Below are 27,401 nucleotides of genomic sequence, written 5' to 3'. Positions count from 1 at the left end.
TGTGTGTGTGTGTGTGTGTGTGGGACTTTCCCTTGCGGCTGTGTGAACGAGTTGAGACGGCTGCGGTCAACCCTCAGCACCTCTCAGCCCCATCTGCTCCATGGATGCTTTCAACTCTTAAAACTCGGCGGTGAATCTCTCGCTGCTCTGCTGCTGGCCGTTTGATTTATTCTGCCGGAGAACCCAGAAGGAAGTTATGTTTTCCCCCTCCGTCTCCGTTTTGTCAGGTTGTTAGCAAGGTGGCTCAAAAAGTAATAAATGCACAGTGTTTTGGCTTGAAATCTGGCTGAGAGGCTGTGCCAAGGGCCAGCTGATTAGATTTCGGTGGTAATCTGAATCTGGGATTTCTGCCATTGAACATTCTTTTTGTTTTGTTTAGATTTTTTTAAGCCATAATTATAATGCTGTGTTCATGTGCTGGTGGGAAACAGTTGGCTGCTGAAGAGTGCTGTACTGACTTAGCGCTTTGTTTGAAAAATCAAATCCCGCGAATGATTAAAGACAAATGTGATATTTAGGGCTCAGTATGTAATCTCAATACATTTTGCATGTGTGGTGCAATGTGTCGAAGCATCGAGTATCAAAAAGTTGTTCGGTTAGATGCTCGGTCTTTGCCTCTGATTGATATCAGGAAACAAAGATTATTGTACAGCTGCTTGTAGTCAGACAGCATTAAACACTGCTGTAATGAGGAGTTTGTTCAATAAAATAAAGATTTTATAGAGAAACTTGCTCATGATGCTCAAACTGAGGGTGAAAAAAGTGTTGTTTTGACAGCAGTAGCGATGATCAGGTCTTGTGTTTGCACTGGTATCACAAAATTTCAAATCATATGCAATCCTCCTGGTGATATGTTTGTGCTCATATTTGATCTGTAATGATTAATTGATCCATTGATAGTTGATTAATTAAGTTCTCTTCTTTTCTAACACACTATTCTAACATTTAACAGTTTATAAAGTGAACATCTTTGGTTTTTGGACTGAAAAAACAAACAATATGAACATAGTTTGTTAACTGCTGTCCTGGTGGATATGGTAGGAAAGGAAAGAGGAATGCTCAGTGTGCCAACTGAAGAGACAAGAAGGTTGTAAGTCCTGTGTGTGTGTGTGTGTGTGTGTGTGTGTGTGTGTGTGTGTGTGTGTGTGTGTGTGTTTCTGTTGTCACAAAAAAGACTTTCTTGCTGGTTTTTATGTATCATTACTCTTAACGGAACGGTCTCTTAACAACTGTAAAAGTACACATAGCTTGACAGCACCAGTTCTGTGTTTATGTGTGTGTGTGTGTGTGTGTGTGTGTGTGTGTGTGTGTGTGTGTGTGCAAGTGTGTGTGTGTGTGTGTGTCCCCTGGTGCAGTCAACCCTGCACTGACCATCACCATCAGCCCCCCTCTGGTCCTTTCAGAGTGATGTTTGCCAACTGGCCGGGCTTCCTGTCCCCCCCCCCCCCACACACACACACACACACACAGGCTCCCAGCAGATATGCACACACACACACACACACACACAAAAACAAGCACACACACACACACTTAGACATACGTACACATTTACAAACAGATAAATATATCCAGCATTAACTCCCGGCATGTTTGCTCTGTTCAGTCTGTTTGAGCAAGTCACACACACACACACACACACACACCATGATGTCACTCTTTGGATGAGCCTTTGTTCATATGATAGACAAGCCCATTCAGCCTGTTTGTGTGTGTGTGTGTGTGTGTGTGTGTGTGTGTGTGTGTGTGTGTGTGTGTCCAAGCTGAAATCACTTAGGATGGAGAAGAAAGGAAGCGGAAAGAAACACCAGGCAGTCAGAGACATCGGATCCGTTTCATTTTTTTCAATTTTGCAATTTTAGTTCCGTTTATCACACTAGTTTATTATCAAAAATCATACAAACTTATCAGAAAAAAGAACTCTTGTGTTGATAATACAAGAAGCATCACACTTCAGTTGCTGCTCTGTCTACAATGCGTGTTTGGAGTAATAAAACATGTGTCTGAATAGCCGGCTTGGGCTCCCTCATCCTCTCCACTCTGGAAGATTTACTGTTTAAAGAGTTTTAACGTGAGCCTCTCTGTCCTCTGCTCTCTCTCTGTGTGTGTGTGTGTGTGTGTGTGTGTTTGTGTGTGTGTGTGTGTGTGTGTGTGTGTGTGTGTGTGTTTGCGCGTGTATCCAGTTGGGATGACAGCAGCTCCGTGAGCAGCGGCATCAGCGACAACATCGACACAGATGATATCAACACCAGCTCCTCCATCTCCTCCTACGCCAACACGCCCGCAGCACAGCGCAAGGGCCTCAATACACAGGTAACAACACACACACACACACACACACACACAAACATGAAACACACACACCAGATTCCTTAAGCTTTAGTCCTCTAAGTCAAATGAAGGTCTTATCATTTTTTTTCTCCTCTTTATTTTATTAAAGAGCAATAAGCCTTGGGGTCATTATGTAGCTAATTAGCAAATATGTAATATATCTGGTAAAACCTGATACTTATATTGTGGTTTTCATTACTTTTTCCACATAAAATTGTTAAAAGCTAAACTTAAATAGATTGGATAAGGAATTCAAAAGCATTAAATGGACTCAAACTCACTAAAGTTGTGTCAAACTCTAGTTTGTCTCCTCTGTCCGCATGAAGAAGAAGCCAAACATGAGAGATTTTGTGTTTTAGTGTGCTGAGTTGAATATTTTGCACTATAACAATCTGCTTCATGCTAATCGCTCAACACACACTCACAAATGCTCATTCTCTCCATGACATAATCACTCAAAAACAATATATGTTGATGTATTTTTAACTTATTTTTCAAGTGGAACCACGTTTACGGTCTTCAGAGAAACAGACCATTTTAGTGACACTATGTCACATTTTTTTTAAGTAAATGTTTAGTCTTCCCCTTTTTCTCGTGGAAGAACATCTCATTGAAATGCGAAAAACATTCACCATGTTTTCAAAGAAAGGGAACAAGTCAGTCAACAGCGTTGTCATGGCAATCGCTTAAACTCCAATTCCCATGTCGAAGCTGAGTTATCTTTGGCAACAGGTGAGTTCACATTAAGTCTGTGAATTTCTTTCAAATAAATGAAAAAATTGCAAAAATGTAAATTAGATGTAGACAGTGACAGAATTCCTCTCTTACAGTATTCTGCACCGCGTTCCCTCCACTTGGCTCATTTCCCAAAAACGCAGTCTGTCTCAGGATTCCTTTGCATTCAGAGAAGAATGTGAGACTACATAAATTGGGTGGCACAGCCATGAACTCACAAAGCTAAAGCTGATGTTGACACTGGCCTAAAATCATTAAACACTGATTAAGAGCCGGTTCAGAAAAGTGATTTGTTAGACAATAATATTGTCATTTGACTCACATGTACAACACACACACACACACACACACACACTATGTCGGTGCTGATGTAGAGCCAATCACAATGTGACGTGCATCCGTTATTGCTGCAGACGTCGAGGTGCTGAGGAAAAAACAAAGGACACAAAGGAGCCCTTTTTCTCCCTGCAGCTCTGACACACTGCCGGTTAATACAGTCTGCCTCATCTGTCCTCTGGTAATAACACACATTGGCTGGACTGTGTGTTTTCAAAGGTCTGTGAGTAGCAGCCCGCTGCATTTTTGTAGTGTTGCCTTGGCGACTGCAGAAGCAACTTAAAAGCAGCTGTCATTCCTCAAACAGCTGTAATTTACTGTGTTAGTTAAATAAAGACTATGGTGAAGTAGCTAAGTTATAGACTTTAAAGTTAAAATAAATTCAAGTGCAGGACTGACTTCCCTCAAGACTTGACTTGACGTGAGACTTTCAAGCTATGTATGTAAAAAAACCAGCAACACAGCATCAGACAGGCCTTGCAAAGATGCACAGCTCGAATACTTAATTATTAGTCTTGTTGCTTTGAAAGGAAAATATTCATGTCATTTTATTGGACCTGAAAGACTCGCATGTAGACTTGAATTCGCTTGTGACTTGACTTCAAGTTCAATCTCAAAAACATCAGCTGCTCAGTGAAACAGCAGTGAAAATGCTTCTCTCACATTTCAGATAACTAGGAGACCTTTTCCTGCTCAATAAAAGCAGTCCAGAAGCCTGACAAACTGCTCAGGTGATGGTGGTGTGGATGATCGCTGTGGTTATAAAATGCGGAAATGCTTTAGGGCCACTTGGCAACGTGAAAGACGCTCTCTTCAGCAGTAATAAATCTGGCATACTATGTGTGGGTGTGTGTGTGTGTGTGTTCCCAGCCTGTGACGGATGCAGAGAAGCACTCGGCCTCCACAGCGGTGCACCAGGCCTGGTCGGGAGACGAGGTGAAGAGGCCAGACGGGTCAGACAGCGGGGTCAGGATGGAGCCAGGCTCCAAGTGGAGCCGCCGAAACCCCTCTGACATCTCAGACGAGTCCGACAAGAGCGGCTCGGGGAGGAAGACCCCCTCCGTGTCTCACACCGGCTCCTGGAGGAGAGGCATGACCACTCAGGTGGGGGTGACGTCACCCCGGACCAAAAGCACCAGTAGCACAGGCTCCACCGGCTCCGTCGCCCTCAAGACCCACAGTTCAGGTAACGATGTCTGTTTGCATTAGTTTCTGCACTGACTGCCTTTATTCACAGCGCTGAACTCACTGGATGAAAATATAATAGAGTGAGAGTGACGCTGTAATGAAGAATAAAAGTGTATTAATTAAAAAAGTAAAAACAGGCAAATAAATGAACAATAAATTAATAAAATAACATTATAAAATGAATAAAAATAGCTCAATTTTCCAACTTATCTCCTCACACCTGTAATGAAATTATTCAAAAATTCATTAGAAACAAGTAGAATTACCTCAACTCATATATTCATGTAAATGTTGAGTTGTGTGAGTTAAATGTAAAGTTAGTAACACCTTGCAACAACAGCTCCATCATAATCCTTTTCAGCAGCAGCAGATCAGTAGTTGAAATGTCTTTGCACACTGATCAGTTGTGCAGAGCGACTGCATTATTCTGTTTTACAGAGGCAACGCTGCCAAAGAGTCAGCCAAACAATGAAGAGAGTATTCATTCCAAGATTGTGTTTCTTTTTTAGCTCAGGAAACTGAAATCATTCGGGGATACCATCTGAATAGTTATCTGATTATAACATTGCTGTGTGGCATGAAAGAAGACAGTATTGAAAGTGCAGTGAATAGAGTGTGCTGGCTTTTGATAATGTACTTCAAAATATTGCTTGTTTTGTTAGCCTCTTAGTGAAAAAGACGGGACCTTTTATGACTTCAATTGAAGGACAGATTTAATCTTTTATAGCTTGAGATGCTGGCATCTTTGAGCTTGTAAACCCTTTTGGATAAACTCTGAAATGGATGATGACCAAAAGCAAAACAAAGCTCGTTCTACAAGCTTCTGAAAAACAGTTTTGAGACGTAACTTCTTCATCTCAAATCCTGCTGTAGGTGGTCTTGATGTGAGTTTATGTAACAGAAGCATCTTTGCTGCTGTCCTCTGCTGTGTGTCCCGCAGGTAAGACGGATGATGTCAAGGTGTCAGAAAAGGGACGTCTGTCCCCTCGTTCTAACGGCCTTCACCGCTCGCCCTCAGACGCGGGACGCAGCAGCGGCGACGAGGCGAAGAAACAATCTATCTCCTCCAGCCGAACGCCGACCACGAACGCCCTCACACACACTCTCTCGGACCCCCATACCCAGACACATACGCACACATCGCGCACCCCAACCAGCACATTTGGCTTCAAGAAACAGGGCCATGGGATGGTGACCATGGTTACCGCCAGTGGTGCCACCATTACCAGCGGCTCAGCCACCCTTGGAAAGATGCCTAAATCTGGGGCGCGCTCGCTGGCAGGAGGACTGAAAGCGGGTGGGCAGGATGGAGGGTCGGCACTTGGTCACCACGACGACGGCTTCCTCCCCACGAGCGCCCGCTCCACGCTTCAGTACCGTAGCCTGCCGAGGCCCAGTCGCTCAGGAGCGGCCGCCCGCAACGGAAACCGCTCCTCCACCAGCAGCATCGAGGCTGCCGTGCTCTCTGTCACATCGCACGGGAAAAACTCAATCAGCATCGCCAAGGCCAACGGCACAGCAGGCCTGCTGGCCAATCAGACGGATCGGGAGAAGGGCGTCTCTGATATTGACACCCTCAGGAGCGGAGTTGTGATGCAGAGTGGAGGAGCGGCGACTGTTCCTCTGACAGGAAGACAGCAGGTTTCTTCACCCACACTGCGCAGGTGAGCACATGTACACACTCACACAGAACATCATTTGTATTGTCAGTAATCCTGCTGACATACTGATGGCTAACTGATGAACCACACTGACTGGGGCCCTCTTGTATGGACTTGATTTTACCCACATACAATGCTCATACACACACACACACACACACACACTCACAGAAGACCATCTTAAAAGACAGCAATCATGCAGTCCCGGTAAATGATAAGCAATGGTGAGTAAGGATTACACGTGTGGGCTTGTTTTCATGCACGTATACACACACACACACACACTTACGCAGTCTCAGCGAGGTTAAATCAGGCCATTGTGAAAGGCAGGCCTTGAGCTCAGCTGCCAAGCCTCAGCCTTGGTGGTGCGGGGGGGGAGGGTGTGGTGCAGGGTAATGGGAGTCTTACCTCAGCGCTCTGCCCTCATTAATGTGAGGGAGTGATAACTCTTCAAAGAGGCTGGGTGCTGCCATTATTGCCCACCGCGGCCCCAGTCATCACAGCCTACCATTTAACTCTAACCTAAGATTAGCAGAGAACCAGGAGAGAGTTCTCTCTTTGTATGTATGTGTGTGTGTGTGTGTGTGTGTGTGTGTGTGTGTGTGTGTGTGTGTGTTGGCCTTGACTCAGATCTGAGTGCTGACTCTACCTTTCCTGGCTGCAGGCCTGCTACTGCCTTCCTTGTTTCATGTAGAGGAAAGAATAATACTGGTGTTTTTATCCTGTTAGCACAAGAACCTCTGGAAAACTCACTAACTCTACTTCTGTTCACCTTAAGCCAAAATAGTTCCATTATTTTTGCTGTCAAATATCATGTTAATATTCATAGCCCCTGGAAGAGGAATATTAATCATTTTTGCCACCTCTTAACTTTTCGTCTTGTGAAATCAGGCGTCAATTTCCATGTACAAGATAAATTCAAGCAACTTGAGCAACAATGTCAAACAATTAGGTGTTAAAAGATGTAATTATGTACAACATGAACTATAAAATGTTGCTGTAAACAGTAATAAATGGGCTATAACTATATAACATATTCTCCTTAAAGGTCACAATAAGAAAACAAATCCAAATACCTCCAATTTTAACATTCTGCCTCTTTTTCTGTCCTTATGCCCTGTTTATAAACCGATTACATAATCTGTTACAATCTTAGAAATTTGTGATATTTTATATTTGATTACATCCTTTATTCCAGCTCTTGTTTGTGTTCTTTGGCCCCAGTTCACCTTCTTTTCTCCTTGATTGATCGCAGGTTGTTTGGTGGGAAGCCCAGCAAACAGGCTCCGGTCACCACAGCTGAAAACATGAAGAATTCCACTGTTATCTCCAACCCCCACGCTACCATGAATCATGTGGCCACGGTGCTGGAGTCCCCTGACGCAGGGCTGGGAGGTGGGGACAGTGAGACCAGCAGCCCCCTGTTTGGGGGCAGAGCGCTGGGATCGGGGATGGGGACGCTGGGCAGCGAGCAGGTGAGCAGAAACGAATGGAGACAATGGATCTGTGTTAATTTATAAATGATGAGAACATAGATGGATAGGAAGACTGGTTGTGATGCTCCGTGGTAACCATACGCTGTACTTTGTGGTATTAATTGTCTGATAAAGCTTGAGCATGCAGAATGTGGAGTGATAGTAAACTGCTATCTTTGTTTATCGTTTATTCTTGGACTTTTAGTCTCATAAATCTTAAAAATGAAATATTATTCCTTTAGAATCACTTAAATAGCCTGGTCTGTTGTCATAACTGTGTCACAGGAGCAGCCACTTATTCATTAGTTACGCTGCTATTTTTAGCTGTACACATTCTCCGACCGACTATTACTTACTGTGAAAAGAGGGAAAACATTTTTTTTTTTAGTTTATTTTTAAGTTGCATTTTAGCCGTATGAGTGGCACGGCTCTAGGGATCGCAAACTTGGCCTGTTGGTCAACCACTTCGGTCCTGACTGAAATTTTTCAACAACTATGGATGGATTGCCATGAAGAAACATTTGTGGTTTCCAGACACAAGGTGCGAATGCCAAGTGCCACCAAGAGGTTGAAAGTTGTGGTTCTGTAGTTTTATTGGATGGATTACCATGAAACTTGATGTTTATGTCCCCACTTTAATGATCCCTTAACTTCTAATGCCACCGGGTCAACATTTTTATTTGTCCAATAATTTGGTTCATGACCAAACACCGGCACCACTACTTTGTGTTTAGTGCTAATTAGCAAATGTTAGCATGTTAAGCTAAGAGGATAACTGTGATATTAGCTACCTCTTAAATATCAGTATGTTAGTATTGTCACTGTGAGCATGTTATTGCTGATGTTAGCATTTAGCTCAAAGCACCTTTGTGCCTAATTACAGCCTCACTGAGCTGCTAGCAGGGCTGCAGTCTTCTTATATGTTACACTATGTGTATTTTACCATCTTCCTCCACAGAACCGACTGACTTAGATATCTGTAATGTCAAATTTTTTACCATTTAACTTTAGAGCTACTGCACAACTGTCATTTTCACACTTCAGTAATAAGACTTGTGGTCATTCAACTCAGCACAAATTGTCAAAACAGAACGTTAAGTTTGGATTTAAGATTAAAAATGATTGTTTACCTGTTAGCTTAGAGACGTTTGGAAGGTGTTTTCAGAGCCAATGACGTCTTTGGCAGGGACACAAGGAGGATTTTGTTCTCACCTGACTAATGCCACAAACATGGTGGATTCCTCGACTACTAATGAGTGTGTTGCATGTGAACAGATGAGCAGTGTAGGCACTTGTTTCAGTAACTGTAGGCTACATACTGTAGCGTAATAGAGAAGATGTTTGTGAGCACGCTCAGTCATGATCACTCCTTCATGTTCCCACATGATTCATAAGACTTAATCAGATTAGTTATGAATCATGAAGTGAAACATTGTTTCAATAAAAATATATGGCAACACATAAAAAACAATTAATCGATGATGAAAATTGTTATCCAGTGATTTTCTGTCAACCAGCTAATCAATTAATGACCTAATAGAATAGATAGACAGCCACTGATACTGAAAACCATAACGTCTTCTCTGCCCCTCCACAGGCCTCCAGTCCTGGTTCTGTTTACTCCTCCACTGGGCCTTCCAACAGCCTGACGTGGGGCACCACCTTCAGTGGCTCGTCCGCCCAGAGCAGGGAAAGCACACTGGGTGGGCACGGCGGGACGGGCAGCATGGGCTACCCTTCCGTAAGCAGCATGCACACCAGCAGCGAGTCCATCGACATGAGCCTGGGCAGCGCCGGAGGAGGCGTTCATGGAACCCACAGGGAGGACACCTTGTCCGCCCTGGGCCGCACCGGCAGCGTCAAGACCGGCATGTCCGAAAGGTGAGGACACACACAGAGGAGACATGAGTGACTGAGTGGAGATTTTCTTTCCTTGTTTCCTTTTCCTGAACTTAAAATCTGTCATCTTGCCTTCATCACTGTGGTATATGAGGTGGTTTTACAGGTTCTTTATATACAATCTGTTAATTAATTTGACTGATGAATGAGTTTAACTGATGAAAGTTACATGACTAATTAACAGACTTGTTTAATATTGATGAACTTGTAATGATGGTCATACTGGTGTGCACCTCGCTGTGAGAGTATATTCACTCAAGTACGGTACTTTAAGTATAACTCTGGTCTAATTTTCGTAGTAACTTTGTACTCACTGAGGTAGAGAATAAATAAAGAGAAATAGAGTACACTTCTTGAGTACAAATTTTCCAAAATCATACTTTTCTTTATGTAACTTCTGCTGAACAGTGGCTACTGTGGCCACAAGTGGCAATTGCAGGATTATGAAAAATGCTAAAATGTAGTGTAATAATAGCACTAGTGGAAAAGAGTAATAAAGTCAGGGAAAAACCTCAGTAATGTTTGTTACATAGTAATATCTATATGAAGTTTGCTAACATAATTAGCCACCATAAGCTACTGGTCATACAGACCAGGTAAGGCTGTAGAGCGTGTTGAACTGAGAAATCTGTATTTTAATGCTTTTGAGTTCAACTTTTCATTTATAAATGAATGAATGCTATATTTCTATATTTCAGAAGTTACACAGTGTTGCTTTAATACCTCTACTTCATTGTAATATAATAATAAATACTGTGTTTTTTACTTTGCTACATTTATTCGCCAGCTCATGTCACTTTATAGGTTAGGATTTGACATACACAAGCCTTTATACATTTAGAAAAATAGAATCCTGGCACGCCCCCGTAGCCTACTAGTTAAGACGTATGCCACATAACCACAATGTCTGCAGTTTGATTCCAGCTAGCGGACCTCTGTTGCATGTCATTCCCTTTCTCTTTTTCCCCTCGTTTCCTGTCACCTCTAATCCGTCACTGTTCATTAAAGGCATAAAAAAAGAAAAAATGTATGTATATATATATATATATATATCGAAATAGAAATAGAACCCCTTGTTAGAAGATGAAACAACCAAACAGTATATAAAGGTTAATGCATGTTAATGTTAAATGAAATTGTAATGCATCAGTAATAATAATACAACATAGTGGAAAGAGGACATTTTTCATAACAAGTACTATTACTTTTAGGTACATTTTGCTGATATGTACTTTTAGTTATGTACACATTGATATGTGAGTAAAGGTACTTCTTCCAGCACCTCTCACTTCTGACATTAATTCCTTTTTTAAAGAATCCAGGATTGTGATGATGCACTTAGCATCCGTGGCGGAGAGGTGTCGCTTCTTGTTTTCCCTCCTGTCTTCTCTCTCGAGCAGAAAAACAAAATCCCCATGGCGTCCTCAGTCGATCATGCAGTAATTGTGGTCATTGTAGCGGATTCCATCCTGACAGGTTGACTGTGTAATGTGACAGGAATGTCTCAGAGGAAACATTATACAGTAGCATCTGGAGTCGAAGCTTTGAGGCTATGACATCACCCTCCTCGCTCAGCTCTCTTATTAGCTTCACGGGTGAAGTATCTTGCAGTTGACCTCTGTGCTAAAGGATTTCTTCATCTACTTTATTCTCTAAAACTTTCTTTCTCTGTGTCTGTTGTGCGTTTTTTCCTTCCTGTCTCCATCAGTCCCCTCTCCTCCCCCTCCGCTAGCCCTATATTCAGCCGAAACACGCTACCTCGGAAACAGGACAGGTAAATGTACCTGTGTGCAGTGTTAGGCTTCTGGTGAAACAGCTGTGGAGGTTCCTACAAAAACACCACCTGCTGCCACACAGAGAGCCATCACAAAGAACCACAGAGAGTAGTTCTGTGTGGTAGCTTACTGTGTTTTGTGATTATTCTGTGGATGTGTGCAGTTCTGTGTGGTAGTTTGTGGTTATTTTTAGGACCTAGAGCTCCTGTATGAATGGAAATTTGTGAGAGTGTAAATGTGTGGTTGTCTGTGTGGATGTTGGCAGCTTCACTGTTTTTGTTTAGTGGTTTGCTCAAGTCTCTTATGACTGTTTACATACTGCCACCTTGTGGTAGAGTTTGTATGTACACATTTACTCAACAGGCTGAGCATAGGACACTCTTTGTTGAATTTACACTGTAAAAATCTCCATCTTAAGAAAAATTTGTCTATTAATCCTAAAAGTATTTTCTGCAAAAACTCAAATAAGCTGAATTTTTTCATTTGTTTTAAGAAAAGAAGACTAAAATACTCTGCAAGATGGAAGTTTTTTGCAATAGATAAGTAGTATTATTGAGAAAGACATTGTTGCAAGTTGAAAATATTATTAGGTAGAGATGCAGCCACATGTTCCCTTGCCTCTTTGTTTCTTTTGCTTTCCCCATCTGAAGTGTTTCTCTCCCACAGCGGGCCACACTGTGGTAGAAACACTCTGCCTAAGAAGGGACTCAGGTACTGACTTCACTTCCTGCTGGACATGTTGCGCTTTTTTGCACACACCGGTTCACCAAAAATGTTTTCTGTCCTTTTTTCCTTACATCTCTACATTCTCTCTCACTCTTCGAGGCTTGTGCTCACGCTTTTAAAAGCTTTTGAAGTTTATGTTTGGCACCTGTGTTGTCGTGTTGTGCTTCTGTGAGGAGGCATGTCACTTTGTCATCGTACAGAGCTGTCACTGTGTCATACTGTAGCTGGCTTGATTTGGGGGTCAAATTTTCTTTGGCTTCTTTTCTGCTTTTTCCTCCCCCCCCCCCTCCCCCTCCTCCGGTTTATGTTGCTCACAGCTGAGAATCAGGCTATGTTCACGTTGTTGTAATTCCTTGTTTCAGCGTCTGATTCATCCGATGATCCCGGCTACTAATCTGATTGCTTAAATGAAAAAAAAACACTGATTGTGAAAATCATAAAAATGTCAATACAGATCATTTTCTCTTGTAAAATCACAGAAATCACCTGTTGTGTTTTGAGTCCTTGCCGCATCGCTAACCTCGTCTCTGACTTCCTGTAGGTATGGCCCGACCCCTCAGCTGCGAGGCCACGAGGAGGGCCGCGATTGGCTGCGCTCCCACTCCACCAGTGGGCTGCAGGAATCAGCCAGTAACTCCCCGTTCTCCCCCGGCTCCAGCCTCACCTCCCCCTCCGGCACCCGCTTCAACTTTGGACAGCTCGGTATGCACCACCGAAACCCAGCAGTCCACCTTTAGTTTCAAAAAAGTTTACATTTTGGAGATAGTAGGCTTTCAAGTGAGAGAAATTAACATAACTCTTATTCTGCATTTAACTGGATTAAACATCTGTTAGCAGTACAGTGATAAAATGAGTCAAATCGATTAATATTGAATAAATCAACAGTAATTTGTCACTTTTCTATCATTGTAAGTTGAATCTTTGTTGTTTGGACAAAACAAATAGATTGGAAACCTCACCTTGGGCTCTGGGAAATTTTCTGACATTTTATAAACCAAACAATTATCAGATGAATTGATAAAGAAAAGGAATTATTTGTTTTACCTATATATCATTTCCTGTATCATTGTCACAGCGTCCAGCCCGACCTCAGCAGCTCAGATCAACCTCGCCGGCATGCGCAACAACAGCCTGACCAATCAGGACGTCTCCTTCGACCCTTGCGGCGACAACCGCCTGAGGAACTCGTGCATGTCTCTCGACGAGAAGACTCGCACCATGAGCCGATCGGGCTCCTTCAGGGACGGCTTCGAGGAAGGTAAGAGGAGACGAGAGAAGGAAGGAAGGAAGGAAGGATGGACAGATATAAGACAAGTGTACTGAATATTCATTGACTCTGTGTGAGTCCTAACCCTGTTTTCCACAGCCGTTTGGTGAAATCGGTAATTAGGTGTAATCCTTTTTCAAGACTTTAATACCTCCATCTTTCTATGACTGAACCCTCCCCTTCCTTATTCCACATCCCTGTGCCAAAAGAATTATTATTCCATTTGTTTATAGAACATTAGAGAGGATTACAACCGCTCCTCTAAGAAAAGCCCTCTATCCCCTTAGAAATCCATAATCTGCTTTGGTTCGGCTTTGTTTTTTTGATAAGCTTGTTTATTGGGAAAAGTACCCAGCCGTGCTTTTCCCACCAGCAGGCAGACTCACCGCTGAGGCGAGGTTGCTCCGCTGGAGTCTGCTCAATCCTCAGTGCCATAGAAACACAGCGCTTTGATTCAGAGGAACAAACTCCGGCCTTAAACTCTTCAATAATGTTAAACAAAAAAACACAGTTGGCAGTGAACTTGCATTTCTGTAAACAACAAACCTCAATGCAGCCAGAAGCCATTTTGTTCTGCAAGTAAAGTCTCACGTTTCCATGATGGTGAAAACTGTCGATGACTTCACGTGACTGTGTAGTCAACAGTCGATCAATGAAAATGGGTTCATCAACATCACACACTGATTACACACCTGACAGTTTAATGAGATACAACGCTGCGGAGTTCTGCAGCCTGCAAGTGAAGGAGGGAGGAATAAACAGGGGGAAAGGGGCCACATGAGAGACAGACAAAGAACTGAAGATCAAATCCAGCGACACCGAAACCGCTTTTGTAAACGCCCTCTGGGGATCAGCTGTGTGCAAGTTCTGTAAGAAACCTTGTAAATTCAGACCTCATCTAGAAAGGTCAGTTTTCTTTACCAGATTGTGAAAAAACATCCTCTGAGAATCAGTTCAGCTCCACCAGATGCGTACGTCACTCTATACATCAGCGTTCGGCTCATCTTGCGTTTTTTAGGATGATGAACCCCATAATGAAAAACTGTTTCAAGTCATTCCTTCAATCACATTGTAAGAAGCAGGACATACAAACTACAGAATTGCAGAAATACTCCAATGTGCAGTGCGGTTTTGATATTGATGCTGCCATGAGAGAGATATACAAATATCATATAATATCACAAACTTGAAACTCAGCTAGATGCTTACCTTCAAATTAAACAATAAGTTTAGGGGACGGCGGCCATGTTTTTTCAGTGTTAAACTTTGAAGCAAAGACTCATGACAGCACAATCTAAGAGAAGGATGGAGCTGTCAATGATCTATCGTTCCAGCTACTTTATATGACGATTGTCTTGAGCAAACGCCTGTTGAACTTCGCCTGGAGTTGTGAAAGTACATGAGCACTAACTTATTATTACCCTGCCCCCCCCCCACTCCTCGTAGCATAGCTGTATCTGTCTCACTCTTTTTTTCCCCACCTCGCCGAATCCCTTCCCCTTTAACAGGTGATAATTATAGGTATCACAGTGAGAGGCGTGAGAGAGAGAGGTGGTGACATACAAGAAACCTTCAATATTACTTTCTCTCTCTTTGTGTTTTGTGTGTGTGTGTGTAGGGTCACTGTGTGTGTCTGAGAGGACATGAGGTTTGCGTGTACAGGCGAAATGTTGCAGAAGTGTAGAGTTACCCGACCGTTGTTAGATTGACAGGACAAAAGTCCCATCATCCACCCAACACTTTGTCGGACCTGACCTGTTTGAGAGCAGCTATACTCTGTCACCTCATACACCCTCCCCACCCTGTTCTTATGTCTGTAGAAACCATGTTTTCCATAAGAGATTTACTGATTCTTTATACTCTTATGTCTTAGAGACAAAAGTATAAAGACTCTTATCTAAGAGTTGTTCCTATTTTCTGCTCACAGTAATCTTAGTTGAAGTTATTGAGGACTTTTTTTTGTTTTTGTAGAAGAAACAATGCCTGTCTTACATGCTTGCATTGGTTGCAAAACAACTTATGTGGATAATGCATTATAGTGAACAAGAAGAAACCTTCTGTTTTTACATTTAGTTAAACTCTCAAAGTGCAATAACGGCATGATTATGGTGGATTTTCAATAAACTCTAATACACAATATATTGACAACAATACACCACTATCTGCATGACTGAGGAGGAAAACAAACCTGTGAGAAATGTTCAGAATGCACCAATGTGTGATTTTCATGATGATTTTTCTCACTGTTACGACAACAGAGGAAAAAAACTAAAAGAAAGTAGAGATTTGTCTCACTAGCAAAATCAGCACTATATAGTGCACATAAATAAACACTATGCCTGAAGATAAAATGTCAAACAGCTGCGGACTGAAAAAGGCTGAAAAGCCAGAAAACAGGACAACTGAGAGAAAAAATGTTTGTAATAAAGAAAGAATACACTTCTGCCAACTCAAATCTTCTTATCCCGTATCAACTGGATTTAACAGAAAAGTCAAACCAGCAAATTACCACAAAACGACCTACGACTGATGAAAACAATAAAAGTCGGTTCCATTTTATTGATAACCTCTCAGATCACAACAGAGCATATCACAATAAGATAATAAATTGATGTCTGGCGTCTGCTACATTAAATTATAACCCGCTTGATGCCAGTCACCCGAAGACATGGAAGTTTTAATAAAACTTTAAAAGCCTCATTGTGTGATTCATCTTCTTTTTTCATCTTGAGCAATTAAATTTGATACAAAACAATGAGAACATGTTTAAAAAATCTTGATAAAAAAAAAAAAACTGGTTGATGAATCCAAACCATACAGCAGTAATCTGAGTCAGTATTCTCCTTTAATGTGGCTCCCAGCACACCTTGCTTTTCTAGAACAAAGTAAGATAAAAGTGAGCTCTCAGTAAACATTTGTCAACTCCCTGTGAGGTGAATGAACGGACCTGCTGGGATCAACCCAACCTCTCGGTGGGGTTGATGACATCACGCTCCTGATCCTTTCTAATCTGCTCCCATGCAGGAAACAGTGCTGGCGTTGTGGTTTGGCCTTTGATGTGTGATTAGCAGCTGAGTCATTAGCGGAGTAATGCTCAGGCTCTCATTAGTTGCACCACAGTCCAACTGTAACGTGTAGGACTTTTATCTTTATGACTGCAGAGCTGCAGTCATTATGTTCAGGAGGAGGCGGGTAGTCGAGTCGGGGCAGGCGGGAGGAACGCTGTTGGGGGTGGGCAGAGTCGGAGCCGGGTGGGTGGGTTGTGTTGGGAGACTGTGGGAGGTCTGTTTATAGTCTTATTAATGTTGTGTGTACTTTCTAATCCTCACTTTTACTTGTGGTTTTTGTCTCTTCAGTTCATGGATCATCCCTGTCTCTGGTCTCCAGCACTTCTTCTATTTACTCCACGGTGAGTCCGCAGATAAAACATCAGGAGTTAATACGGGCTGGATATCATGGGAACAATACCTGGTGTATTATATTGACACTGAAACACTGCTTTTATTTCAATTACTATGTTTTTAGGTACATTTTGCGTTGCCATTACATCATTTGTCCACCAGATGGCAGTGAAAATTATTTTTTGATAAAGATAAAATACGTCCTGCACGGTACATATCTCGTCACAATTCTTCAACAAGACTAAAGCCAGAAGCTTTGTGAAGCTATAATTAGGCACATTGGTGGTTTGAGCTAGCTGCTGACATGTTGATGTGAAACAATATTTGCATGCAAACATTTGGTAATTAGTACATGTACAGCTGAGACTGATGGGAATGTCATTAGGTTTAGTTTATTTGGACATACACCAAATGATTTGACAAAGTGACATTTCGATCTGATGATGGAGCTGGATGAAAAGTGATTCAGCTTCCTGAGGAGGACATGAATGTGTGTACCACATTTCATGACAATCCGTCCAATAGTTGTTGAGACATTTCACTCATTGAGACATCTCAACATTGTGTCGACATCTTTTTGACTCTCAAATATTGACAGCCTTTACTGTAGTGGCCTCTAAATTTCAACATTTCATTTCAGAAAATCTTTGCAAAGCAGCAAGTATCGCTCAGTCGTAGAAACCAGAACAACCAGTTTCTCCCTTTGTCTTCAAAATTATGAAATACTAGAGTTGGCAAATATGCTGTTACACATTTACCCTCTAATCCATCCAGAGATCTGACTCAAACATTCTGTGAGAAGAAGGTCTGGCTGTAATCACACAGGAACATATGGGGACAGCCCACATTCACACAGTAGCCAATCAGAACCGAATGCTCCGCATCATAGCTCCTCCCTCTGTGGGCTGGTTCACTCACCTGGGCAGGTGTAGCACAGAAACTCTCAGACAGTGTATCCCTGCTCGGCACCGGATGGTCCTTCGAGCCAGAGAAGTCACAGGTTTTGAAATCAGAGGGGGGGAAGAGAGCGGAAGGCAAAATGATGGCGACTTTATCTCTGACGGGCACCGTCACGTCCTGGCAACAAACGGTAGGGTTGAGGAGGAGGACTGCAGGGTGCAATAGTGCTTCATTCTGCTTTTTATGTTCTGTTGGAGTTAAATATTGCTGTAAATCAAATGTATAATTGCACAGAACAGATGCTTGCAGAATTTTTTTATGAGTAGCATATGAGTAAATGGCTGTCTGAGGCTGACGTCTCCTCAAATGTGCTTTCATGTGCCATCAGATGCTTCGTATCTGAAAATCTAATCTAATGTTTGGAAATTCCATATTCCACATATACCATGAAAACCAACCCTTCTGTTTATTTATTTACACAGAAAAAAAGCCTGTAAACACTCGGCTTCACTGCCATGATGTTGACAGCAGGATTTTGCGTCACAGTGAGAGTCGTTTTGCGACAGACACGTTGCTCTGTTTGTTTATCGAGGATCAGCTGGTCATGTGTACATGATTGACAGCTCTGCTCGGGTGCGCAGACAGATGGCATTTTGCAAACCATCCATCCATTCAAGACACTGAACACATGTGCTTCAACACTAGTGTACAAGCACAGACACATGAGGCTGTTGAAACCTGCTTCAGTGCTAAAGTGGTTGAAAAGTGGAACCGGACGGGAAAAAAAAATCATTAATTATCAGCTTTTCTGCTTTGTTGCTGCTGTCACAGAGGGGTTATGTTGGTCGGTATATGTTGGCAGACAAGTAAAAGGAAACTTCAGTACAGACATGCCAAAGATATGTTTGTCTCCATTACATCATTTATCCACCAGAGAGCACTAGTTAATTTTTCAATCCCACTTAATACGATCATGTCTTTGTGTGTTTATGAACAGAAAAGCTGCCGATATATTCATTTATCAAATATCGATATTGGTATGTGCCTCAAAAGTCCCGCATCAGTCAGGCTCAAGTTCATAGGAAAATTTTATCTTGATTTCTTTGACGTCTCATTTAAACTATTATCACTACTAAGTGATAAAATCTTTCAAATTATTCCGCTGACACAAGTTTTTGCGCAAAACTGAGACAATGATTGTGTCGTTCTGAAAATTAGTACGTGATGGCGCCAAAGTATGAAATATAAAAGGCTTGAAAATTGAAACCTTTTGGTCCCAAACTGATTTAAATTTAACTGACTGCTCTAGTCAGGTGGTTTCCTGGTGTTTCTCTGCCCGTTGCAGCCTGTTTACATGTAAATGTGGGTGTCGCATGTTTCAGTGTTTTGACGAACATCGGCAGGGCGTGTTGTGTGCGTGCGAGCCTTTGCTTTGCGTGCTCTCCCTCTACATGAATTTGCCTAGCTGTCTTTTCTTACTATTGTTCTGTGTGCAGCCAACGGAGACAATAGGACACACACACACACACACACACACACACACACACACACACACACACACACACACATACACACACACAGAGAAATGTCAGTGAAATGCCTTCAGGAGGATATCTCTTGTTTTCCAGACATATTACACCAGACAATCTCCTCCACAGTTTATAAAGCTCGTCTCCATGGAGCTAATAAATCAAAAAAAGGGAGTCAGGACATGTACAGTCTGACCTCCGGCAGCTTCAAGTGCTCTTCTTTGTCATTAAAGCGTGTCAGAATTCAGTCAGTACGTCTTCTAATGATTTTCTCTTTCTTCTGATGTTTGTTTTTACAGAATGAGGAGAAGTCTCAGTCGGAGGTAAGCGTCAGCCCGCCCACCGATCTGCTATCCTGTGTTTTCTCAGCTCTTTAATTTTCTGGTGTGCAGTAGTTGGACTTGTTGAAACATGGGGGGGGCGTTTTCATAATTGTATCTAGTTACACATGTAACTGTATTGTGACTGACCCTGTAACAGGCCCTTGTTCCTCTCTGAACACCTGTGTACACCTGTATGTGCTCCTTTATACATCCGCTATGTTTAACCTCTGAGGGTGAACATATCAGAGCTATAATCTGGGAGCCTCCCTCCTTTGTTGATACAGTATTTTTTTGGATGCGTGTTTATGTGTGTGCGTGTTTGGCTTTGCATGCTCTTATGAAGCAGGTATGTACGCCTTTGTCTTGGGTTTTTTTTTTATGTTGTGCTTTTTTTTACGTCCTCAGATCCGCAAGCTACGCAGGGAGCTGGACGCCTCCCAGGAAAAAGTTTCCGCCCTGACGACACAGCTGAGTGCCAATGTAAGTGAACAAGCGCACACACACACACACACACACACACACACACACACACACACTCCTGATCAAGCATATTTTAACATTTGTATGGTTTCCTTCCAGTGTTAATCGATCCAAGAAATTAATTACTAAAATGCTCGTTAAAACTGTGCAGGTTTAATCAACAAAGGCTGTGCAAATGTGCCAAAAATGATATTTGAAATTATTTTATATCAATCATGTATTGACGTATACACTATATTACATATAAAATACATAAAAATTTCAAAAATTACATTTTTCTGATATGTACACTGTTGTTGTTGTTGTTTTTTGTTTGTTTGTTGTTGTTTTTTTACTATTTTATTAGCCACATCAATGACATATTGCCATCAATTTGAGAGAGACATGACATTTTTCTGGATCTGGAAATGAAACTCTTTTTTTTAAAGACATTTAATAAATGTAGAATTGAAAAACACGGAGGAAGAATAATAAAAAAACAATCAACAGGTTGATCTTTTGAAGGTGCACGTTCCAACTCTTAATACAGTTATGAGCTGTTGGAAGTGAAAGTGAAAATTATGTAATTACTGTGTTTGTATAATAATTTTAGAAAATACATGTAATCAATACGTTACGACTTGAAGCAGACTAAGATTTAAGTTGTTTTGCCAAAAGACAGACTCGGCTTTAAAAAGCTGTGAAATTTGGCACCCGAACGTTTCCCAAACACACGCAAGAACATTTTGTGATATTCATCAAATACTGAGCAGATAGCTCTCACACAGCACTTTACTGCTAGAAGGTGTAATTTTACATCTGGCAGAACCATCAGAAAAACCTCTCCGAGCGTCTCCAGACACGATCCTTTCTGCCACACTACCCTCTATATTGCACAAGTCTTGCCACGCTCCGCCTGTAATCTGCTACCTGAGTCGGTGCACGCCGGTGTTTTTTACCTGCAGATTAGAGATATGGAAGGAAGGCAGAGGTGTTAGATTACAGCGGGGGAGTCAAGTCTCGGCACACTGCTGAGGGACTGTCCCAGATGTGGACTCGAGATTTACAGCTAATGACGTCTGGATACAGGAAGGCGTTGGTGTGAGTGTTGAAAGAATAACGCAGAGAGGATACAGTGGATATGGGGGGTAGTGGGGGGATCAGGAGGTGGGGTTGAAGGGTGTGTGGGGGGGAGGGGCTCGGTTTGAATATTTGATTACACGCCACAGACGGATGATGAATTATCCAAACACACCTCAAAACCCCCCCAAGGCTGAGAATCTAAGAACATCTCCTGCTGCAAAAAGTCATGACTTGAATCACGTATCACTCAACACTTTACTCAAATCTCACACACACACACACATACACGTCCTGCAGGCATCTGCAGATTATTTATATTTGTTGAGCCTAAAGTCTGATATAGTGAAGAATCATCAGGCTTCACCTTGTTTAACTGATGCATTCACAATAACTGCAATCTTTGCATTTCCACAATTGTTCCCTTTAAATCTATTTGTTTCATTTACTTTAACCTCTTAAGCCAAACATTATTCAGACCCATACAGCTGTATTTGAAATTCTAGTAGTGATCCCCAAAGATACCAAATATGTCAGTCTGGATTTCGGGGAAATGTGTATATAAAATTGTGCACAAGATGTAAAATATTTACTTTTTCATAGTGCTGCCATGTCAGACTTTGTTTAGAATATTTCTAACCAGTATAAACATCACATAGCTTTAGTTGGAACAAGTTGATACAGAATATATATTATACTGTCAGGCGGTGTTGAATTTTTCCAACCGTAAAGCTACTTAAGGGGAAATAAAGGTGGAAAACTGGATGTTAAGCAATTTTGTTTGCACGCAGTCCCGCCTGCTTTAAGCCCATGTTGTTATCACTTTGCCAGAAATCATTTCATGTATAAAACACAAAGACAGTAAGAACAACACCTCTTTTTTCAGCTTTACCCCCACACTTCTTTCACTTTATCCACATACAGTGCAAACTATCGCAACCAGAAGTCCATCAGTCCAAGGTTTAACATAAAAATCACCCAAATTGTAGTCAAGAGGTTTACCTGAAGATGACTTATGTCATCAGGACTGTCTTTGGTTGTAAAAGGAATAAATGTCTCCAATGACTGTATTTGGATAAGATGATGTAAAGGATTTGGCTTCATTGTTTATTTTAAGTGTGGGAACCTGTTCAGAACAACCTACAGAAGATAACCACTTATCACACGTTGTTATTGTTTTGCATGATTATTTGGGTTTGGGTATATTTTCATTCTGGTATGAGAATTACCTGACTGATGTCATGTTTGGGTTTTAGTCCCAAGGTCGCATTCTCTCAGATCCGATCATTCAGATCCTGTAGCCTGTTTAGGTTCATTTTCCCAGCTCAAGGTTTCTGCTGCACAGCTCAGCGGAGATGTTTTCATTCCCGTATATTCTTAAATCAACTCCAATCCATCATTAGCAGCCCAGTTGGCTCTCTGCAGCTTGTAAAGTGATGTCAGAGAGGCTTACTCTGCTCCCATGGCATCCAGCAGGCGCCAACCTGCAGCGGGCAGCTCAGCACTCTGGCTCCCCTTAAACCTTTACCCCTCCAGGAGCAGCAGCTGGTGGGGGAAAGACACTGAGATGCAATCCAGGCTGGACTCCTCTCAGTATAGATACAGCTGTAGAAGAGATTTATGAGAAAACCACTTTACTGTACTTAGAAGAGTGAAGATAGTAGATTAGGAGCATTTTCAAGTTTTTATCTCAGCCTGTGAAGTTGAAGAGGTTTTGTCTTAACCTCTGACTGTGTTTGTTAGGAAATTGGAAGATGTATCTTTCTTTAGCCATCATTATTTGGTGTGTTTATGTACTAGTTGGAAATTCTGACATGGAAAGTGTTCGATACATGTGAAATTTTATTAACTAATCAATTTATAACATGTTTGTCTCTCCGGTAGGCTCACCTGGTGGCAGCGTTTGAGCAGAGTCTGGGCAACATGACCATCAGACTGAAGAGTCTCACCTTGACGGCGGAGCAGAAGGTTTGTGTGCAGCACAGTCGGTTAAACCAAAGTGCACGTTCACTGTCACGCCGGTAGATGTGTCGGATTGATCCTCTTGTCACGTCCCTGTGTTAGGACTCTGAGCTGAATGAGTTGAGGAAGACCATCGAGCTGCTGAAGAAGCAGAACGCCGTCGCTCAGGCTGCCATCAACGGAGTCATCAACACGCCTGAACTCACACCTAAAGGGGACAGGACAGGTAGAGACAAACTCTGCATTCATCCAGTAGAGATCTTTAAGAGTTGATATTTGTTGAATTTTGTGCCAGTATCTTTAAAGCTGACTGTAGATAATAGAAATTTCTTTGCATTACTTGTCTTTAGATGCATCAGAAAAGCCATTACAGGACACATGATGCAAAAATCCTGAGCACTGTGAGAACGATATGCATCCAGAATGTTTCATTCATAAAAAAAGACAAAGTTTCGATCTGACAAGGATCTTCTGTAGGTCTGGGCGGACCTGGTAGACCAGTTTATCAATAAAATGTTTTAATTATAAGCTTCAAACAGCACGCAGGCTTCTTCTTGTTCGGAAAAGCCTCTTTAAAGTCTTTTAGAGTTGTCAGCACACAAGGGCAGGACACCCCAATTCACCAGTTTAACAGAAGGAAGCTTTGACATGCCCTACTGTCTTTAAATGAAGAATTGCCTTCTGATAACATAACTGGACAAAGAATTTAATGAATTTAAATGAAATTTCATTGCAGAATAAGCAGTTTTTCTTTAACTGATGTCAAAGTAAAACCTCTGTCATATCCAAAAGCGTCAACACTGATCGGATGATATTTGACATTTAATATATCTCTCCTCAGCTGGTAGTAACGGCACCTCACAACAACAACAACAACAACAACAACAACAACAGCAGCAGCAGCAGCAGAATCAGCAGCCAGACCTGCGCATCAGGAGGCAGCATTCCTCCGACAGCGTCAGCAGCGTCGCCAGTGCGACCAGCCACTCCAGCGTAGGCTCCAACATGGACTCTGACGCAAAGAACAAGAAGAAGAACAAGAAGAACTGGGTAAGACGTCAAAAAAGCGAAAGAATGATAATGATCAATTTAAAGAAAAGTGATACGTGACGCACAAGCTGCAAGCCAGGACTCATTGTGGTTTGTGGTGTTTTTGTCTTTGTCTCTTTGTGTATTTCCGTGTGTGTGTGTGTGTGTGTGTGTGTGTGTGTGTTGATCTCACATGTTTGGGTTTCCTCTTTTAGGCGTCTTTCACTGGGGAAAAGGTGAATACACTCAGGATTTATATGAAATTTATTCCAGTTATATAACAAGTAATGACTGATTTTGTAATTTGCAGGTCAAAATAAAGACATTTTGATTAAATTGTGCTAAATTTATCTGAAAATTGGTTTAGGGTATATAGGACAGTATGTAAATGACTAGATTTCAATGTGAAACAGGTTCTAACTACATTTTAAAATATAAAAGCTGTTGAAACTTTTGATCTGCAAATTACTCTCAGTGCTCATTGGGTAGTGTTTAGTCCTATTGTAATCTCAGCTCAGTCAATAGTTGTGTTTTACTAGTTGTGTAGTGATTTTACAACAAAACTTTTTGCATCACTTTAGACATGAACTTTTTCCTTTTTGTTGTTTCAAGACGTTTTTGTGCACCGGAGGACAAGTCAGAGACGATGACGTATGCAACTTTTTTATATATGTTTCTTCTGTCAGTCCTGTAGCCTGAAACGATGTTGTGTTAGCCGCCTGTGGTCATCATGAATTTTAGGAGGTGCAGTGTGATGCTTTCTGGTAGCTGTTGAAAGACGTGAGCTCGTGTAGAGTTTCCTGCTTTAGGTTACAGTGATAATAAACGACCCTCCCGTGTGTGTGTGTGTGTGTGTGTGTGTGAATGTGCTTCCAGCTGTCAGAGTTTGTGTAGATGAGACCCCACAGGAGGCTCCTCCGTGCAGGTGCTCATACAGCGCGCGTGACGTGGAGTGTATAGGGGCTGTATGTGTTGGAGAGAGTTTATAATGGATCATGAAAGACTCTCGGTTTCATGGTGGTTGTGATGTAGCGTTAGCTTGCAGCTGCCTGGAAGTCGAATCAAATTTGCTTTAGTCCTGTAGGGGCCTCTAGTTTAATCTTTGTCCTTCCATAACACATTAACACACTCAAACCCATATGAACATGTGCTGTTTTGTCTCTCTGTCTTCCTCTGCTTCGCTTCATGTGGCAGGTCTATGAGGTAAGAATGGTACACTGTGTGAAAGAAACAAAGCAGCCTTAACCCCTCTGCATCTTTTCTAGGTTACTAACCTCTGTCCTTTTCCTCCTATCCTCCTGTCTCCTGTTACCTCCGTAGTAACCCTTCCTCTCCCCTCCAGCACCGCTTTTCCCCTTGAACACTGCTCTTATGGGACTTTGAGCCAGCTCTTAAAGGGAAAATACACCCTGAAATACTTAAACACTGTCAGCAAAATAGGGTATTAGGGTATTAGTGATTGTGTCAAAAACACTAATTAACATCATGTCTCGGGTTCAATCCATCAAAATCAAAGAGGCTGCTTTTTATAGCTGAGGAAAAAAGAGCGCGAGTCACAGAGACTAATTCCTACTCCAAAGCAGTAAAAACACCCAGAATGCAATGCGCCTACAGCCTCTTCAGTAGAGTAATGTTGTTCCTCCTGCATGTATTCAGCAGAGAACCCAGGAGTCTGTCAAAAAGCTTTACTCAGACGATGCAAGTTATGAGTAAGTTCCCCCCCAAAAGAATGACATGTGATGGCATCACTTCTTCACAAACATCATAAACTCATGAAATCATGTCGATAAGAGTGTACGAATATCTCAGGGTGGATTCCTCCTTTAAACACAACCTCAAAAAATATTAATATACAGTAGTTTATGTGGCTCATTGTTTTTGTTGTATTATTTATTTATTTACAGATTTTCACCCAAAAAATATTCAGATTTTTTTTTAAAAAAATGAGCATGGGCTGCTAATTATATATCAGAGGCCCACTGAGCAAGTAAAAAAACAAAACAAGAAATGGTTCAGTTACACAGTTCTTATGGTACAAATTATATTAATATTTTCATAACTTTCAGCATGCACACATACATCTAGTAACAAGTACTTCAAGCTCCAGTGAACACATTAACTTTTGTATTTTAAATATAAAAAACAAATAAAAACAAATAAAAACAAAACAATGAGCAATAAGTTTAGATAAATAGCCATACACCCGACCTTTCTTTGAAAAACCAGTGTAAACCTCACACACATTAAACACACACACACACACTCAGTGTTTAGAGCTGAAGCTCAAGTCATAAGACAATCTACCCATAACTTCTTTCTCCCTCTGATTCACTTGCACTTTTTCACCGCTGTTTTCCTCTAGTTTTCCCGGCACAGTCCTCCTCTCCCTCTCGGCCGTGTGTTTTTCGTGAGCGTTTCCGTCACCTTGCTCATCGCCTTCTCTCTCTTTTTATGTTTCCCTACCTGCAGCTGCGAAGCTCCTTCAAACAAGCGTTCAGCAAGAAGAAATCTCCCAAGTCGGCTTCGTCTCACTCCGACATTGAGGAGATGACGGATTCGTCGCTGCCGTCCTCCCCCAAACTGCCCCACAACAGCTCCACAGCCGGCAGCCACATGCTCAGGAACACGCACTCCAACACGCTGTACGTACACATCAACATCTGCGTGTGATTGCAGGATTATTGTGCATATAGCTTATAGCACATAGATATTAAATAAATTGTGGTCTGTAGTTGAATCAATACTGATGGGAGATCTAACAAACACTACTGCGGTATCTCATGTATCTGTACTGCTTGTGTGTGTGTTTGTGTGTACAGACTGTCGGAGTGTTTGGACAGCGAGGCAGAGACGGTGATGCAGCTGCGTAGTGAGCTCAGGGAGAAGGAGATGAAACTGACCGACATCCGCCTGGAGGCTCTCAGCTCTGCACATCAGCTGGATCAGCTCCGGGAGGCCATGAACCGCATGCAGGTCTGTGGGCGAACAGAACACAAACCACACCAAACACTGGAATATACATCAGAGTAATTCACATTACAAGATGAATCAGCAGCTAAATCATAGTGCAAAGAAAGTCACAGCTCTTTGTCACTTGAAATTTTCACTTTCACTTTTTGGCCACACCCCAGTCAGTGATTCACTAGCAAGGACCACACCATCAACAAGATGCGTTAGGATGATTTATTAAGGAAAACAAAAGATATGATTAGATCTTCTGGTTGCTGACTGCGTTGTGGGGAATCCGCTGCAGCACCCAAGCAATAGCGGACCTCCTCAGAACCCTTCGAGGGAGAGGAAGAATCATGAAGAAACAGGAAGAGAG

The 27,401-nt window shown here is 42.0% G+C and overlaps 1 protein-coding gene across 2 annotated transcripts in view; it reads left to right on the top strand.

The window, feature by feature from the left end:
- nav2a (neuron navigator 2a) overlaps positions 1 to 27,401 on the top strand; it is a 121,441-nt gene that overhangs the window by 84,164 nt on the left and 9,876 nt on the right. For both annotated transcript variants that reach the window (XM_044355734.1, XM_044355743.1), the window contains exons 13-29: positions 2,184 to 2,313; positions 4,273 to 4,588; positions 5,531 to 6,254; positions 7,507 to 7,726; positions 9,324 to 9,607; positions 11,334 to 11,399; positions 12,067 to 12,111; positions 12,668 to 12,828; positions 13,202 to 13,384; positions 16,750 to 16,802; positions 19,523 to 19,546; positions 19,952 to 20,026; positions 22,970 to 23,053; positions 23,150 to 23,273; positions 23,889 to 24,097; positions 26,546 to 26,718; positions 26,896 to 27,049. In XM_044355734.1, coding sequence (XP_044211669.1) covers positions 2,184 to 2,313; positions 4,273 to 4,588; positions 5,531 to 6,254; positions 7,507 to 7,726; positions 9,324 to 9,607; positions 11,334 to 11,399; positions 12,067 to 12,111; positions 12,668 to 12,828; positions 13,202 to 13,384; positions 16,750 to 16,802; positions 19,523 to 19,546; positions 19,952 to 20,026; positions 22,970 to 23,053; positions 23,150 to 23,273; positions 23,889 to 24,097; positions 26,546 to 26,718; positions 26,896 to 27,049 — 3,025 coding nt within the window. The remainder of the gene's footprint in view (positions 1 to 2,183; positions 2,314 to 4,272; positions 4,589 to 5,530; positions 6,255 to 7,506; positions 7,727 to 9,323; positions 9,608 to 11,333; positions 11,400 to 12,066; positions 12,112 to 12,667; positions 12,829 to 13,201; positions 13,385 to 16,749; positions 16,803 to 19,522; positions 19,547 to 19,951; positions 20,027 to 22,969; positions 23,054 to 23,149; positions 23,274 to 23,888; positions 24,098 to 26,545; positions 26,719 to 26,895; positions 27,050 to 27,401) is intronic.

Source organism: Thunnus albacares, chromosome 1, assembly GCF_914725855.1.
Source record: "Thunnus albacares chromosome 1, fThuAlb1.1, whole genome shotgun sequence".
Classification (NCBI taxonomy): domain Eukaryota; kingdom Metazoa; phylum Chordata; class Actinopteri; order Scombriformes; family Scombridae; genus Thunnus; species Thunnus albacares.
Note: the sequence above shows the minus strand (reverse complement) of the source record. Positions and strands in the feature narration are given on the sequence as shown.